The 14,857-nt window shown below is 43.6% G+C and overlaps 1 protein-coding gene across 6 annotated transcripts in view; it reads right to left on the bottom strand.

Moving 5' to 3' along the window:
- Positions 1–14,857, bottom strand: part of LOC121655250 (LIM domain-binding protein 3-like) — a 100,520-nt gene that overhangs the window by 15,571 nt on the left and 70,092 nt on the right. For 4 of the 6 annotated variants that reach the window (XM_042009752.1, XM_042009749.1, XM_042009751.1 and 1 more), the window contains 2 exons: positions 9,717–9,874; positions 9,447–9,498 (listed from right to left, as the gene is read on the bottom strand). The exons of the other annotated variants lie outside the window; for them this stretch is intronic. In XM_042009752.1, coding sequence (XP_041865686.1) covers positions 9,447–9,498; positions 9,717–9,874 — 210 coding nt within the window. The remainder of the gene's footprint in view (positions 1–9,446; positions 9,499–9,716; positions 9,875–14,857) is intronic. 6 annotated transcript variants of the gene reach the window in all.

Genomic DNA, 14,857 nt, shown 5'->3' with positions numbered 1-14,857 from the left:
CAAAACACTTTTGACCCATTGAGTCATGGACTCAGTTAGACCTCTGAAGCTATGCTGCAGCCCTCACATCACACATCCATGTTTTCTACTGATGTCCAAAGAGCCCCGAACCATCATGCACTTGACCCCCTGCAGTTCGCCTGCCAGAAGAATCCAGGTGCAGAGGACGTACCTGGACAGAGTCTCACCCAGACATCAGGGTGGAACTGGGATTTCCCCAGCGCCTTCAGCTATGCTGCACATGAGAGTGGATCCATACCTGCTGCCCTAGATTTCAGAATATCTGACAGATGATATGAAAACATTCATCCATCCCAGTCTGACTCCTGTCGTCTATCCAGACGAGGGTTTAACCTGCAGTGGTCACGACGTTCTGGCCGATCAGTGTGTCTCAGATAAAACAAGATCACAAGCAGGAAGGAAAAAATCCAGTCAATTTTATTTATCAAGCACTTTTTAAAACACTTGGTTGTCAGTGTGCTGACCATGTAAAAATATAATGCCAGAACATCTGCACTTAAGGCGATTTAAGGGTTTCCAGAGTGGGGGCCGGTGTAGTTTTAGGTTTTAGTGAGGACTCATACAGGTGTAAAAGTTTAGTCTTTTTGGAAGTGACTTCTTATTTCTTTTTAGATGAAAACACTGAATCATTCATGTTTTTCAGTGACTGATGGCAGGTGTGTTGGTGGAGGAACGTTGCAGCAGGGGCTCGAGCGCTGATCTCTCCAGGTGTTTGTACCTGGATACGACAGCTCAGTGCCGAAGGCTGGAGCCAGCTGTAGACCTCCGCTTCAGGCTGCAGGTGTAGAAACAATGTCCCTATCCTCTCACTTGACTCCAGCCTCTCAGACCTGGACCACCTGATCTCCATCTGGTAGTTTGGAGGCTGGATGCAGTTTGGACTTACTGGACCTATTACTCCTATTACTTCATGTGTTTTCATAAACCAGTTCATGATGGAACAAAACTTTAAAATTGTCCCCAAATGTCCATGAGTCAAAGACAAAAAAACACACAAAGACGTCCTCATCAACTCCACCCGTTCAACTTCCTGTTTACACACATATCTAATCAGCCAGTCACATGGCAGCATGTAGTCATGTAGACATGGTGGAGACGACTTGCTGATGAGACGAGAGAGAGGCAACGTGGCCTGGTTTAACCAGCACAGCCTACCTGAGTATTGCTGCTGACCATGTCCATCCCTTTATGACCACAGTGGAGCATCTTCTGATGCTACTTCCAGCAGGATAATGCACCATGTCACAAAGCTCAGATCATCTCCACCTGCTTTCTACAACATGACGATGAGTTCACCAAATTATGAAGAAGTCATGTCTGATTGTGTTACCATCAGCCTGCTTGGTTACCATGGTGACTGACAGAGTTCCTCATCCAGCTGAGGCAGAAGTAGTTTATGTTCCAGATTTTGTCAGACTGACAGAACCAGGGATCAGGTCAGTCATGTGATCAGGTGCCTCTGTTGTATTTCCTTCATCATCATCATCATCATCAACATTTCATATATTTTTCTGAATTATTGTCCAAATGGACCTACAAGCTCAGGAAAAACCGGCATTAGCATCATGTGTAGCTTCTGATAAAATCCTGGAGACAAGTGGATTAACAGAGGATCTATGGGGGAATCTTAGTCCATGTTTGGTGCTGGAGGAGCAGCAGGACAGTGTATGAATCCAAATATAGAGTTTATTCATGGAAATGATGTCAGCCAGCGCCACTAACTCACTGATGTGTTGTAATTAGATTGTAGACAGTGGAGCAGAGCAGGGATGCAGAGGGCTGGAAATTCATCCCTGGACTCATCCGGTGGGAGCAGCGCTGACATGTTGCTGCTCCGATCACAGCAACGCAGAGAGGGAAGCTTAATTCAAGCTTCCGGTGTTTTCTGGCTCATATTTGGAATAAGTTAGTTTTAGATTTAAAAGTCAGCTGATAGCTATAAACATATGAAAAAACATTTAAACACAGGATGTTTCACACACACGACAGATCACAGCATCACACATACACACACACGACAGATCACAGCATCACACACACACACCACAGATCACAGCATCTCACTCACACACACACACACACACACACCACAGCATCACACACACACACCACAGATCACAGCATCTCACTCACACACACACACACACACACCACAGCCTCACACACACACACAGCTGTGTTTCTGAGCTGCAGATTTACTCTGAACTCGCGCTCCCTCATTTTCCATCTCCATGTCCTGATGATCTGCTGCAGTCAGTAAATCTTGTGATGCTTCTGAAGCTGAAATGATTCACAGCCTCGCAGGAAGCCTGACACACCAACAGGCTGTAAAATGACTTCATCTGAAGCTTAAACGTGACCATTAAACCTCCTCAGAACATCAGAAGTCATAAAGCCCATTTATCCTGATTTTATGTTCTCACTGCAAATTTTCCATCTGTTTTTAACCTGAGATAAACTCGACCATTTCAGACAAAGAAGGGGATGATGATGAGTTGTATTAGGGACCATTTGATGTCATTAGAAGAAAATTATTTATTTCAGCTCATTCTGTTGTAAAAATTCAGAGATGAAGAACTGAATAAAACTATTTTGGAGAAAAAATTCTCAGGATTCCTGCAATTTTTCAAAATATTAAAAGTAATCTGATGGCAGCCATACATCTGGAAAAGTAGTTCCAGGTCATGTTTGGTTCTAGGACAGTGTCGGATCAGGGTTCTCTGAAGGTACGGAGGCAGATCGGGGTTCTGGTGGTACGGAGGTAGATCGGGGTTCTGAAGGTACGGAGGTAGATCTAGGTTCTGGTGGTACGGAGGTAGATCGGGGTTCTGTAGGTACGGAGGTAGATCAGGGTTCTGAAGGTACGGAGGTAGATCGGGGTTCTGGTGGTACGGAGGTAGATCGGGGTTCTGAAGGTACGGAGGTAGATCGGGGTTCTGGTGGTACGGAGGTAGATCGGGGTTCTGGTGGTACGGAGGTAGATCTGGGTTCTGGTGGTACGGAGGTAGATCAGGGTTCTGAAGGTACGGAGGTAGATTGGGGTTCTGGTGGTACGGAGGTAGATCTGGGTTCTGGTGGTACGGAGGTAGATCGGGGTTCTGGTGGTACGGAGGTAGATCTGGGTTCTGGTGGTACGGAGGTAGATTGGGGTTCTGGTGGTACGGAGGTAGATCTGGGTTCTGGTGGTACGGAGGTAGATCAGGGTTCTGAAGGTACGGAGGTAGATCGGGGTTCTGAAGGTACGGAGGCAGATCTGGGTTCTGGTGGTACGGAGGTAGATCGGGGTTCTGAAGGTACGGAGGCAGATCTGGGTTCTGGTGGTACGGAGGTAGATCGGGGTTCTGGTGGTACGGAGGTAGATCGGGGTTCTGGTGGTACGGAGGTAGATCGGGGTTGTGGTGGTACGGAGGTAGATCGGGGTTCTGGTGGTACGGAGGTAGATCAGGGTTCTGAAGGTACGGAGGTAGGTCGGGGTTCTGAAGGTACGGAGGCAGATCTGGGTTCTGGTGGTACGAAGGTAGATCTGGGTTCTGGTGGTACGGAGGTAGATCGGGGTTCTGAAGGTACGGAGGTAGATCGGGGTTCTGGTGGTACGGAGGTAGATCGGGGTTCTGAAGGTACGGAGGTAGATCGGGGTTCTGGTGGTACGGAGGTAGATCGGGGTTCTGGTGGTACGGAGGTAGATCGGGGTTGTGGTGGTACGGAGATAGATCGGGGTTCTGAAGGTACGGAGGTAGATCGGGGTTCTGGTGGTACGGAGGTAGATCGGGGTTCTGAAGGTACGGAGGTAGATCGGGGTTCTGGTGGTACGGAGGTAGATCGGGGTTCTGAAGGTACGGAGGTAGATCGGGGTTCTGAAGGTACGGAGGTAGATCGGGGTTCTGGTGGTACGGAGGTAGATCGGGGTTCTGGTGGTACGGAGGTAGATTGGGGTTCTGAAGGTACGGAGGTAGATCAGGGTTCTGGTGGTACGGAGGTAGATCGGGGTTCTGAAGGTACGGAGGTAGATCGGGGTTGTGGTGGTACGGAGATAGATCTGGGTTCTGAAGGTACGGAGGTAGATCTGGGTTCTGGTGGTACGGAGGTAGATCTGGGTTCTGGTGGTACGGAGGTAGATCGGGGTTCTGAAGGTACGGAGGTAGATCGGGGTTCTGGTGGTAAGGAGATAGATCGGGGTTCTGAAGGTACGGAGATAGATCAGGGTTCTGGTGGTACAGAGGTAGATCTGGGTTCTGGTGGTACGGAGGTAGATTGGGGTTCTGGTGGTACGGAGGTAGATCTGGGTTCTGGTGGTACGGAGGTAGATCGGGGTTCTGAAGGTATGGAGATAGATCGGGGTTCTGGTGGTACGGAGGTAGATCGGGGTTCTGGTGGTACGGAGGTAGATCGGGGTTCTGAAGGTACGGAGGTAGATCTGGGTTCTGGTGGTACGGAGGTAGATCTGGGTTCTGGTGGTACGGAGGTAGATCGGGGTTCTGAAGGTACGGAGGTAGATCGGGGTTCTGGTGGTAAGGAGATAGATCGGGGTTCTGAAGGTACGGAGATAGATCAGGGTTCTGGTGGTACGGAGGTAGATCTGGGTTCTGGTGGTACGGAGGTAGATTGGGGTTCTGGTGGTACGGAGGTAGATCTGGGTTCTGGTGGTACGGAGGTAGATCGGGGTTCTGAAGGTATGGAGATAGATCGGGGTTCTGGTGGTACGGAGGTAGATCGGGGTTCTGGTGGTACGGAGGTAGATCGGGGTTCTGAAGGTACGGAGATAGATCGGGGTTCTGGTGGTACGGAGGTAGATCAGGGTTCTGGTGGTACGGAGGTAGATCGGGGTTCTGGTGGTACGGAGATAGATCTGGGTTCTGGTGGTACGGAGATAGATCGGGGTTCTGAAGGTACGAAGATAGATCAGGGTTCTGGTGGTACGGAGGTAGATCTGGGTTCTGGTGGTACGGAGGTAGATCTGGGTTCTGGTGGTATGGAGGTAGATCGGGGTTCTGAAGGTACGGAGATAGATCAGGGTTCTGGTGGTACGGAGGTAGATCGGGGTTCTGGTGGTACGGAGATAGATCGGGGTTCTGGTGGTATGGAGGTAGATCTGGGTTCTCGTGGTACGGAGGTAGATCGGGGTTCTGATGCCTTCATCTATTCCTGGGATGTTTATGCAGTTTTCAACATGATGAAGAACCACATTCTCTCCCATCCAAGCATCATGGCTGAGGAAGAGGAGGGTACTGGACTGGCCTGCCTGCAGTCCTGACCTGAAACAACCAGGACCCCGTAGTCCTGAAATTCTCCATCTCAGATCGTTCAGATTATTGATCCTTATTATGAGCTGATCATCTTTGTGGTGGAAACTTTGGGACAAAGTGAATTTAATCAGTCTGTTTATTAAATCTCGTCTCACTGACATTAAAACAGACGGATGTTTCTTCCCGTGTCCGAGTTTTCTCGTGAGATATTCAGGTGGATGAGGAGAACCAATCAGAGCTGCTGCTTCATGATGACTTACAGCCAGGAGGAAAATCCACACAGTCTCTTTATTGGCGGATAAAAGCTCGACCTCTGCTCCTATTGATTTACGTTGAGTCATTGGACGGCGGATGGAGTCTGATGAGGGGGCAGAGGGGAGCTGGGGATTTCAGGGGGAGGCAGACGGGATCGATGGCGCGTAATGGAGGGATGATTAAATAAGTACAGAGAGGACAGAAAGCTCCATCCATCAAAGCCGAGGCGGCGGAGGGAGGAGGGGTTAAAAGGTTTGTTCGTCCTCTCAGACAAACAGAAAACAAACCGAGGAAACATCACCTGATCACCTGGACTGTTTCATTCACACCTGGCAAAAACACCATCAGCCGCTCAGTGATGTAAGCGGGCAACGGTCGTCGTAGCAACCACACTGATCTCTGCTGGTGTTAATGCTGAAACAGTCCTTCACAGGAGAAGGGAGACGGAAGACATTCATCTTTCTCTGCTGCTTCCTCCGTCTCACCGTCAGTGGAAACTATCAGAAAATAAAAATCATCTTTATTGATTTTTTTCTTCTGTTAACAGACCCTCACATCAGTTTTCTGCTGCATGTTTCCAGCAGGAAGTGATGCAACCGAGTCTACTCATTATTATTATTATTATTAATAATAATAATAATAATAATAACAATAATAATAAATAAAACCTAAATTTTATTTTTTATTCCTCTTGTAGAACTAAATATTATCATCTTAAACAAATAAAGGCTAAAATCTACAGGAGGTCATAGCGGTACTTTCTGTGTCATATTACTGTTTAAATTTCTCTTTATTTTATTGTTAATTTTCTGAGCTCAGTTCTGAGAAATAAGCAGCTTCGTGGGTCACAAAGTTTCTCCTTTAGATTTTAGACCAGATTTCATTTTAACGAGTAAAACAAGCTTTACTGTAACCAGCTGATGGTTAACATCCAAGTTCAGGTGAATCTGTGAGGTTACTCATCAGTCCTACAGCTCCACCTGCTGGTGGAGAAACACATTACACGTGAGCAGCTTATTTCCATTTTCAAAAACAGAACAAAGGTTTCACAAATCAGAAACTACGTTTTAATGAATCTATGTCCGTAGTCCAGCTCTGTAGTGTCTAAATGTTGTAATCTTTCATTAAGACCTTGGCTAATAAAAAAAATCCACAAAATGAGCCTCATTTCCATTTTCACTAATAGAATAAAGGTTTCATAAATCAGAAACTTTGTTCCTATTAATCTAAACACTGTGTAGAATATTTCAGTCTGGTTTTGAAGTGTCTAAATGTTGTAGTTTTTGAGCAGGATGTGGTCTAATGTGGTTTAGGTTCCTAAAAAAGCAGTGGAATAAGCCTTTACGCATAGGCTGACGGAAATGGGAAACTTTGAATGAGAAGCTAACTAAGAAGCCAGAAGAACTCATGGCTGAACAAGCGCGATCATTTCTGAACAAATTTCGCTGCGTGTCAGTTCAGCAGCTGCATTTCCAACGACTGCCACGACACATGAAGGCGGCCATGTTGGAACTGTCAGTCAGAAAGTGAACACCTGTGCAGTGTTGGGAAAGTTCAATTTCTACATCAACTAGTTCAAATTTCGGTTCGCACATTTTAAAGTGAACTAGTTCAGTTCATAGTTCATAATTCAAATTTTTTAATTTAAGTTCCCACTTCTAAAAATGAACTAGTTCATCTTTTTCTCAGTATGTTGCTGCGAGCTGCTGCCCTCAGAATACGGCATTTTCCTGCCGTTCCACCCATTCAGTCCACGCTCGGAGCAGCTGCAGCTTTCACGCCTACAGCGTGAAAACATGAGGGAAAACTTGAATGATGTTTTTTTTAATCAGGAATTATTAAACTATCTGAGGTAGAAGCCAGGCTGAGGTAGGAAACAAAGGATGGACCTCAAAATGCAAAACATTTAAACTTTATATTTTCATTAAGTCACTTTTATATTTTTTGTGAATGTATTTTTTCTGATTTGTTTGTCTAAAGAAAAGTTCTATAACTTGGGTCATAAAAGTGCAGAATTCCGCCCGAAGCTGCTGCAGTGATCGTGGAGGCAGAGGTGGAGCTGCTGCCTTCGTTGGACTTTGCCTCCATGTTTCACAGTTTGATGATGCATGTGCGGTGCGGCTCTGTGGTGGCTGGTGTTGCCAGATCACCGTTATATTAAGCCTGTTTATGATGTGTTGTAGCTGGGATTTAGCCTGGAAGGCTCCATGGAAATCTGGAACTCTCTGGAACAAAGTTCAGCTGTGAGAGAACGCCGTTCACCAGCGGCAGAATGAGCGCGCTCACAGTAACGTTCATCAGGCAGAAATACAGAACGTTCAGTTCACGTTCACCCAGAATATGAACCAGTTCATGAACCATGGTTCAGTGAACTAGTTCAAGCAGAACGCTGCACCTGTGTAACTGGTTGCTATGGTAACGGAGCAGGTCCTGATGAGTGTGGGGGAGGGGTGGCACATGAAATACTTTCTGATGTGCAGAAACATGATACCCAGAAATATCGCCCTAAAAAAAACGCTGCTATTTGAAAACTATAAATCCTACTGACAAAATTCCTAAACCGTGAGTAGCAGAAAGGTTTGCTGAACACATGGATGTTATTCTTCTTGATTCTTCCATCTTCTATGTCATTTTTATGGCAGGGTAAAAAAGACCCCTCATGTCCTGACATGAAGAGAAAAATCTGAGGTAAACCGCTGGGAGGCAATGGGACCCTGATTACACCGTGTGAAAGAGAACAACAAGTCTGCGTTTTCATGTATAATTATTTACGACTGGGAGAAACTATGAGCCTGAATGAAGTTTGTTTGATCATTTTTCAGAAAAATTTTCAGGACAAAAATTTTCTGTGACATCATCACCCTCCATGCCCTCCATGTGGACCCTCCATGGCAGCTTCTCAAATTTCATGGAAATTAATCTGCGATCTTGTAAAAGCTGTAAATAACTAAAATTAAATCCCTTCAAGCATGACAAGTTTTATCTTTCGTGACCTGTTTAAACTTTGAACGAAGTTTCTACATGAGCGCATGCTGGATTTATACAGCTCCAAAGTGGCAGAATTCCGTTCATTTCTACGGCAGTAATTTATTCCTGTTTTTGGAATTTCCATAACGCAGTGTGATGCATCGCTACCAAAAGTCAGAGCGAACTCCTCCCAAACAAGTCACACATTTCAAAGTTGTTTTTTTTTATGGATTAAAGGTTCATTGTGTATGAATTACTGCATCTCGTGGTAAAGGTGGGCATAGAAAATTCTCAAAATTCCAAGCATCATTGTGAATGGATGGTGGCCGTCAGTGACCAAAAATTCTTTCAGACATGAGGATGTTTTTATCCGCGAGTGGATCCCGTGGCCTCAGTGACTACAGGAAACTACGTCTGATGCCTTTTGAGGTGTTACTCTAGTTCCTATCAAACAACGCCGGTACTGCAGTTTTAAAGCTCCATGCACACGAGTTGTTTGTCCATTCAGAGACGCCGTAGTAATAAAAAAATCCAAAGAAAACACAGTTTTTAATGATATATTACATTTTTCTGTCACTGACTTTTAATTTTGTTGCACCTTCAGGTTTTTGTTCAGTTCTTTTTATCAAGTTATTATCTTTTATTTTTATGGACCGTTTTAAATTAATAAAACTTTGTAGATTCTAATTTGCATAATTTCAGCAATGTGCACACCTGAGGTCAGGTTTTTTTCTCTAGGACGTTTTCACCTGGAAACTGGATTCAGCCCTCTTTCTGACTACACACAGAGAATGGGCGGAGCCTGTTTCAGGAAGGATCTTTGTTATTGGTGCATTTTACAGGCGGGCAGCTCAGCTGAGGTGAGGCGGGGTGTGAGGCCAGGGTTGTGCGGGGGTGGGGTGCAATGTACAGGTGAGGAGCCGGGGGTCAGCAGGGGTCTGATGAAGCTCTGCAGCCTACCTGCTCCTCTTCATCTCCTCCTCCTCCTCCTCCTGCTGCTGCTGCTGCAGAGCTGAAACAGAAAAAATAAATCAGAGAACATCTTTAATTCAGATACTTCACTTTGACTTTTTCTGCAAAAATCTGAGATGTCTCTGTAAAAGTTCTGATCCAGATTCCTTTCCAGGAAGACAGGAAATAGATGCAACATGATGGTGTTCAAACAGAAACGTATCTAATCAGCTGATGGATTCTGTTTCACGGGAACACTGGGAAGATGGAAAAACTTACCGGACTCGGCTTGGGTCATGTGGGCCAGCACCCTGAAGGACTTGGACTGCGTGCTGGTGCTACGGCGGCCCCACTCGGTCAGATCCGGGTCCTTTTCTGCGCTCTGGACGGCCTGGTAGACCGGGGAGGCGCTGTCCACCAGCCTACCTGGGACAGAACTGCAACCACATCCCCCGAAACCGAACCAGGTCAACACAGCAGACACCAGATTTAGTCTCAGAGAAGGTGACAGAGGGCTCTGGGGATGGTTTCTGTTTTATCACTTCAGGTCTGAATCTCACATATTAGCTGAAAATGCAGATTTGACCTTAAATGAGGAGAATGAAGCACTGGAAGCTGAGGAGACGGACGGCAGACATGACAGAGGGAAGAGAAGAAGAAACTGGCTCAGAACATTCAGCTTCAGTCTCATTTCTACTCAGTTTGACATTATTGTTGTTCTTATTATTATTATTATTGTTGTTGTTGTCGTTGATGTCGTCATTTTTACGTGAAAAAAATTCAAAAGAAAAAACTTGTTTTTCCTAAATGAAAATAAAAAATCTGATAATCTGCTTTCTGATTTTTTATTCAGAACAAAAATGAAAACATCTCATTTTTCTGAGAGAAGTCACATGACACGTCAACATCTGATCACCATGACGATGAATTATTTCCTGACTTGGTTTCATTTTGCTTTAGGAAAATAAAAACTGATTGGATGGTTTTAGTGAAGCAGGAGAGCTGATCCAATGCGTTTTCCTTAGCTGCTGAATATTTTTAGATGAATTGGTTTCTATGAACACAGTTATTTTAAATCGGACTTCGTTTAATAGATTTCTTTTATTCGGGCTGTAATCAGACTATCTGTAAAAGAGCTGTGAGAAGACTTCAGTCGGCACATGGAACAAAGTTTCGTCTCCACTGGAACATTTTAGTTTTCAATCAAGAAAACTTCCTCAGAGTGACGAGACTGATGATGATGATGATGATGGAGCTGAGAGGAAGTTACTAAACTTGTGTTTAATATCTAAGCTACTGCACAGATAACAAAATCAATAGAAGATAAACAATATGCACTTGGGGTATACCTGGATCTAACTAAAGCTTTTGATACTGTCAACCATAAATTATTGTTAAAAAAATTGTTCAAATATGGAATTAGAGGTATTGCACTCTCTTGGATAGGTAGCTTTTTGGACAATAGATCCCAATATGTCCATCTTAACGGCTCTGACTCCCAATTGCAGCCAGTGACTTGCGGGGTCCCGCAGGGGTCAGTGCTGAGTCCTCTGTTGTTTATCCTGTATGTTAATGACATCTGTTTAGTCTCAAAAAAACTTCATTTAATTCTATTTGCCGATGACACTAGTATATTTTGTTGCGGTCAGAATTTAGAAACATTGTTAGATACTGTTGAAAAAGAACTAATAGTATTAAAGAAATGGCTCGATTTCAATAAATTAACTTTAAACCTTCATAAAACCAAATTTCAAATTTTTGGAAATCGTGCCATTAACGACGATAGAAACTTAAAAATTGATGATAATGACATAGAACAAGTGAATGAAGTGAAATTTCTTGGAATAATTATACAAAACAAACTTAGTTGGAAACCTCATATAAACCGTATTAAAGCTAAAATATGTAAATCTCTAGCAATAATTTCCAAAGTTAAATTGTTCTTGAACGAGAAAAATCTATATCTTCTGTACTGCACTCTGGTTCTTCCTTATATGACCTATGGTTTAGAGGTATGGGGAAATACGTACCAGACAAACCTAAATCCTATTTGCATAATTCAAAAAAGAGCTATTAGAATTATTAACAAAGTAACATATAGAGAACATACAAATCGGCTTTTTATTCATCTAAAAGCTCTCAAATTTAAGGACCTGATTGACTTCAAAATTGCACAATTTATGTACCATATAAAGACTAATAAGATGCCTATTCACATCCAGGAACTGTTTAAAAAAAGAGAGTACGTTTACAATCTTCGAGGGAGTGAAGTGTTTAATAAACCTTATATAAGAACTAATGTAAAGAAACACTGTATTTCTGCGGCGGGGGTTAATTTATGGAATAAGTTAGAACAAGAATTAAAAGATTGTACAACAATTATCCAGTTTAAAAAAATGTTTAAAGAAAATGTTATAAAATCTTATATCGAGACAGAAGGCTGTATGTAAGCATAAAAAGACGGATGAATATTTTGAGTCAACCCTGTGGAGTGGGATAGGGGTGCTGTCTGAAATGCTATGATGTATATATTATATAAACTTGTTAGTAAGCTGAAAGCGAGACTTCGGTGATGGTAGTTGTTTATATTGTTTAAGTTAAAAATGTACTAAAGGGAGGGCATAATAAGCTGAGGCTTCAGCCTATTCCTTTTGGACTAATTAGACATTCAAATGGTAATTTGTTTCTGCTTTTCGTTAAATTCTCCGGTGGAGTTTTATTATGATTTATATTGATTGTGAAAGTGTAAACAAAATGTCTAACCATGTTCAATAAACTGAAACTGAAAACTGAAACAGTCCTGCTTCTCCACCATTGACAAAATTTATAGAACATAAAATCAGCGTCAGTAATCCTAGAGGAGACAACAACATACCGGCGTACCACGTCCAGTCAGGTGGTCCTGTCTGCCCGGGGTGGTAACCTAGGTAACGGCCTCTGACAAACAGTGAGGGATGGCCCACAAACATAGATCGAAAACCACAGAGATAATGTTCTGATGCAGTTTTATGTAGATATGTGGATAACTTTGTGTACAGGTTGTACGTGTGTGTGTGTGTGTGTGTGTGTGTGTGTGTGTGTGTGTGTGTGTGTGTGTGTGTGTGTGTGGTATTTCACTGCGTATACCAGCCATTTGTAATGAAAATTGTATTATATAGTATCTTTTTTATCTCTGTTAGATTCTTTGTAATGTTCATTCATTCAGTCCCTTCTAAGTAAACTTGGATCAGGAAGAAGGACGGAGACTAGTTAATCCTGTTCGGAGCAACAAGTTTCCCACTGGGAGGAAAACAATGAAGATTTAATGCACACACACACACACATACACACATCAGCAACAATGGCAAATTCAACCACTGGTTTGATGTTTCTTCACATCAGCTGACTGGTGGTGTGTAACGTGCTACGTCACCACGTGATGAAGCTGAGTAACGTCATCAATCACTTCAGTTAAACATCGACAACAACAAGCCAACAGACCACCGCTGCAACCGTTCACCCTCCCAGCAAACATCACAACTTCTAACAACCATAAAACCAGAAGCCAACACAGAAAACATCTCCATCCTCGCACCACTCTGGGATGAAGGCTTGTCTGAACAGACGTGAGGAAGGGATGAAAGGAGTGAAACGGAGGAATGGGAGGAGTGTTACTGCTGAATTAAGGTGTCGACACAGCTTAGATGGAAACATAAAGAAGAAATAAAAGTTAGAAGAGGAAGATGAAAAGGGAAGAGAAGAGAAGAAGACCCTGACATCATACAGAGAAGTTTAATCAACAAAAGCAGCATTACGGTTTATTTAACACTAAAAGGACAAGAAGTCCTGATTCAGCCTCATTGCTTTAATTTCCCAGAGAAACAGGAAACAGCTGCAGAGATTTGCTGAAACATGTTCAGACATTAATATAAGAATCCAGGATCCGACTCAGAACCAGAGTCGGTCCAGTTCTCAGGAGCTTAAAGAGGATATTTTTACTCTTCATCGCAGTCTGAACTCTCTTAGAGAAGCTTTCTGTCACTGCCTTCAGTCTTCAGGAACAGTTCTCCAGGATCCTTGAAGGACTTTCCAGAAACAGTTCTCCAGGATCCTTGAAGTACTTTCCAGAAACAGTTCTCCAGGATCCTTGAAGGACTTTCCAGAAACAGTTCTCCAGGATCCTTGAAGGACTTTCCAGAAACAGTTCTCCAGGATCCTTGAAGGACTTTCCAGGAACAGTTCTCCAGGATCCTTGAAGGACTTTCCAGGAACAGTTCTCCAGGATCCTTGAAGGACTTTCCAGAAACAGTTCTCCAGGATCCTTGAAGGACTTTCCAGGAACAGTTCTCCAGGATCCTTGAAGGACTTTCCAGAAACAGTTCTCCAGGATCCTTGAAGGACTTTCCAGAAACAGTTCTCCAGGATCCTTGAAGGACTTTCCAGGCACAGTTCTCCAGGATCCTTGAAGGACTTTCCAAAGCTCTTCTTTGGAAAGTTCTTTGACTTTGACTGATGTTTAGTTACCGGTTTTCCTCCAGTGGTGCCCCATAAATAATGTTTCTGATTAATAATCTTTTTCAGTTTTAATAACTGTCCTTGGACACATGATTAATTACTAATATCTAAACCAGTTCCCACTGATCCTTATTCTAGACTCCAGGAACAGTTCTCCAGGATCCTTGAAGGACTTTCCAAACCTCTTCAGATGTTTCTGCCTTTTGCTCTGTTCTCTGGTCCAGATGATCCCACACTGCTTCAATAATGTTGAGGTCCGGGTTCTGGGGAGGATCTGTCCCTCCATCAGACCTGTTCCCACTGATCTTCAGTCCAGTTCTTGGGTCATGTGACCTACCTCAGCCTTTTCTCTGTTTCACTTCCTAAAGAATGACTTCTTGCTGCGTTTCCACGGAGACCATGTCTGATGAGGCTTCTGCCAACAGTAGATGGATCAGCTGAAGGTCCAGATGCATCTCTCAGGTCCTGGTTCAGGTCTTTGCTGGATTCAGATCCTGGTGATCTGCTGTAGATAGTTTTTAGTCCTGACTTTTCTTTGGTTTCTGCCTCCACGCTGAGATAATCCAGGTTTCCAGCTACCAGCTGTTTGGGAATCACCTTGTTGCTGAAATCCTGTTTTCTGTCAGACTGTCGGATCTTTGCTGGTTTCACACATGAAACTAAAGAAATGGGAACAAATGATGCGTCTTTGTGACAAAGAGCCTAAAGATCTAGTTTAAACCGGTTCTTTGCTAAGTTATTTTTGTGCTCCACGGGTTTTGTTTGAAAGACCTTCAGGAAGCTGGAGAACTGTTCGTTAAGATTACTTTAATCAATAACAACAAACTAAGATATGAAGAAACGAGGACTTCATCCCAGGTCTGCAGGGTGAGGTTAACGTTGTTTGGCATTTAAATGTCTTCAAGACGTAGAGATTACTTGTTTTG

Source organism: Melanotaenia boesemani, chromosome 16, assembly GCF_017639745.1.
Source record: "Melanotaenia boesemani isolate fMelBoe1 chromosome 16, fMelBoe1.pri, whole genome shotgun sequence".
NCBI classification, from domain to species: domain Eukaryota; kingdom Metazoa; phylum Chordata; class Actinopteri; order Atheriniformes; family Melanotaeniidae; genus Melanotaenia; species Melanotaenia boesemani.
The sequence above is the reverse complement of the archived record's forward strand: the minus strand, read 5'-3'. Positions and strand labels throughout refer to the sequence as shown.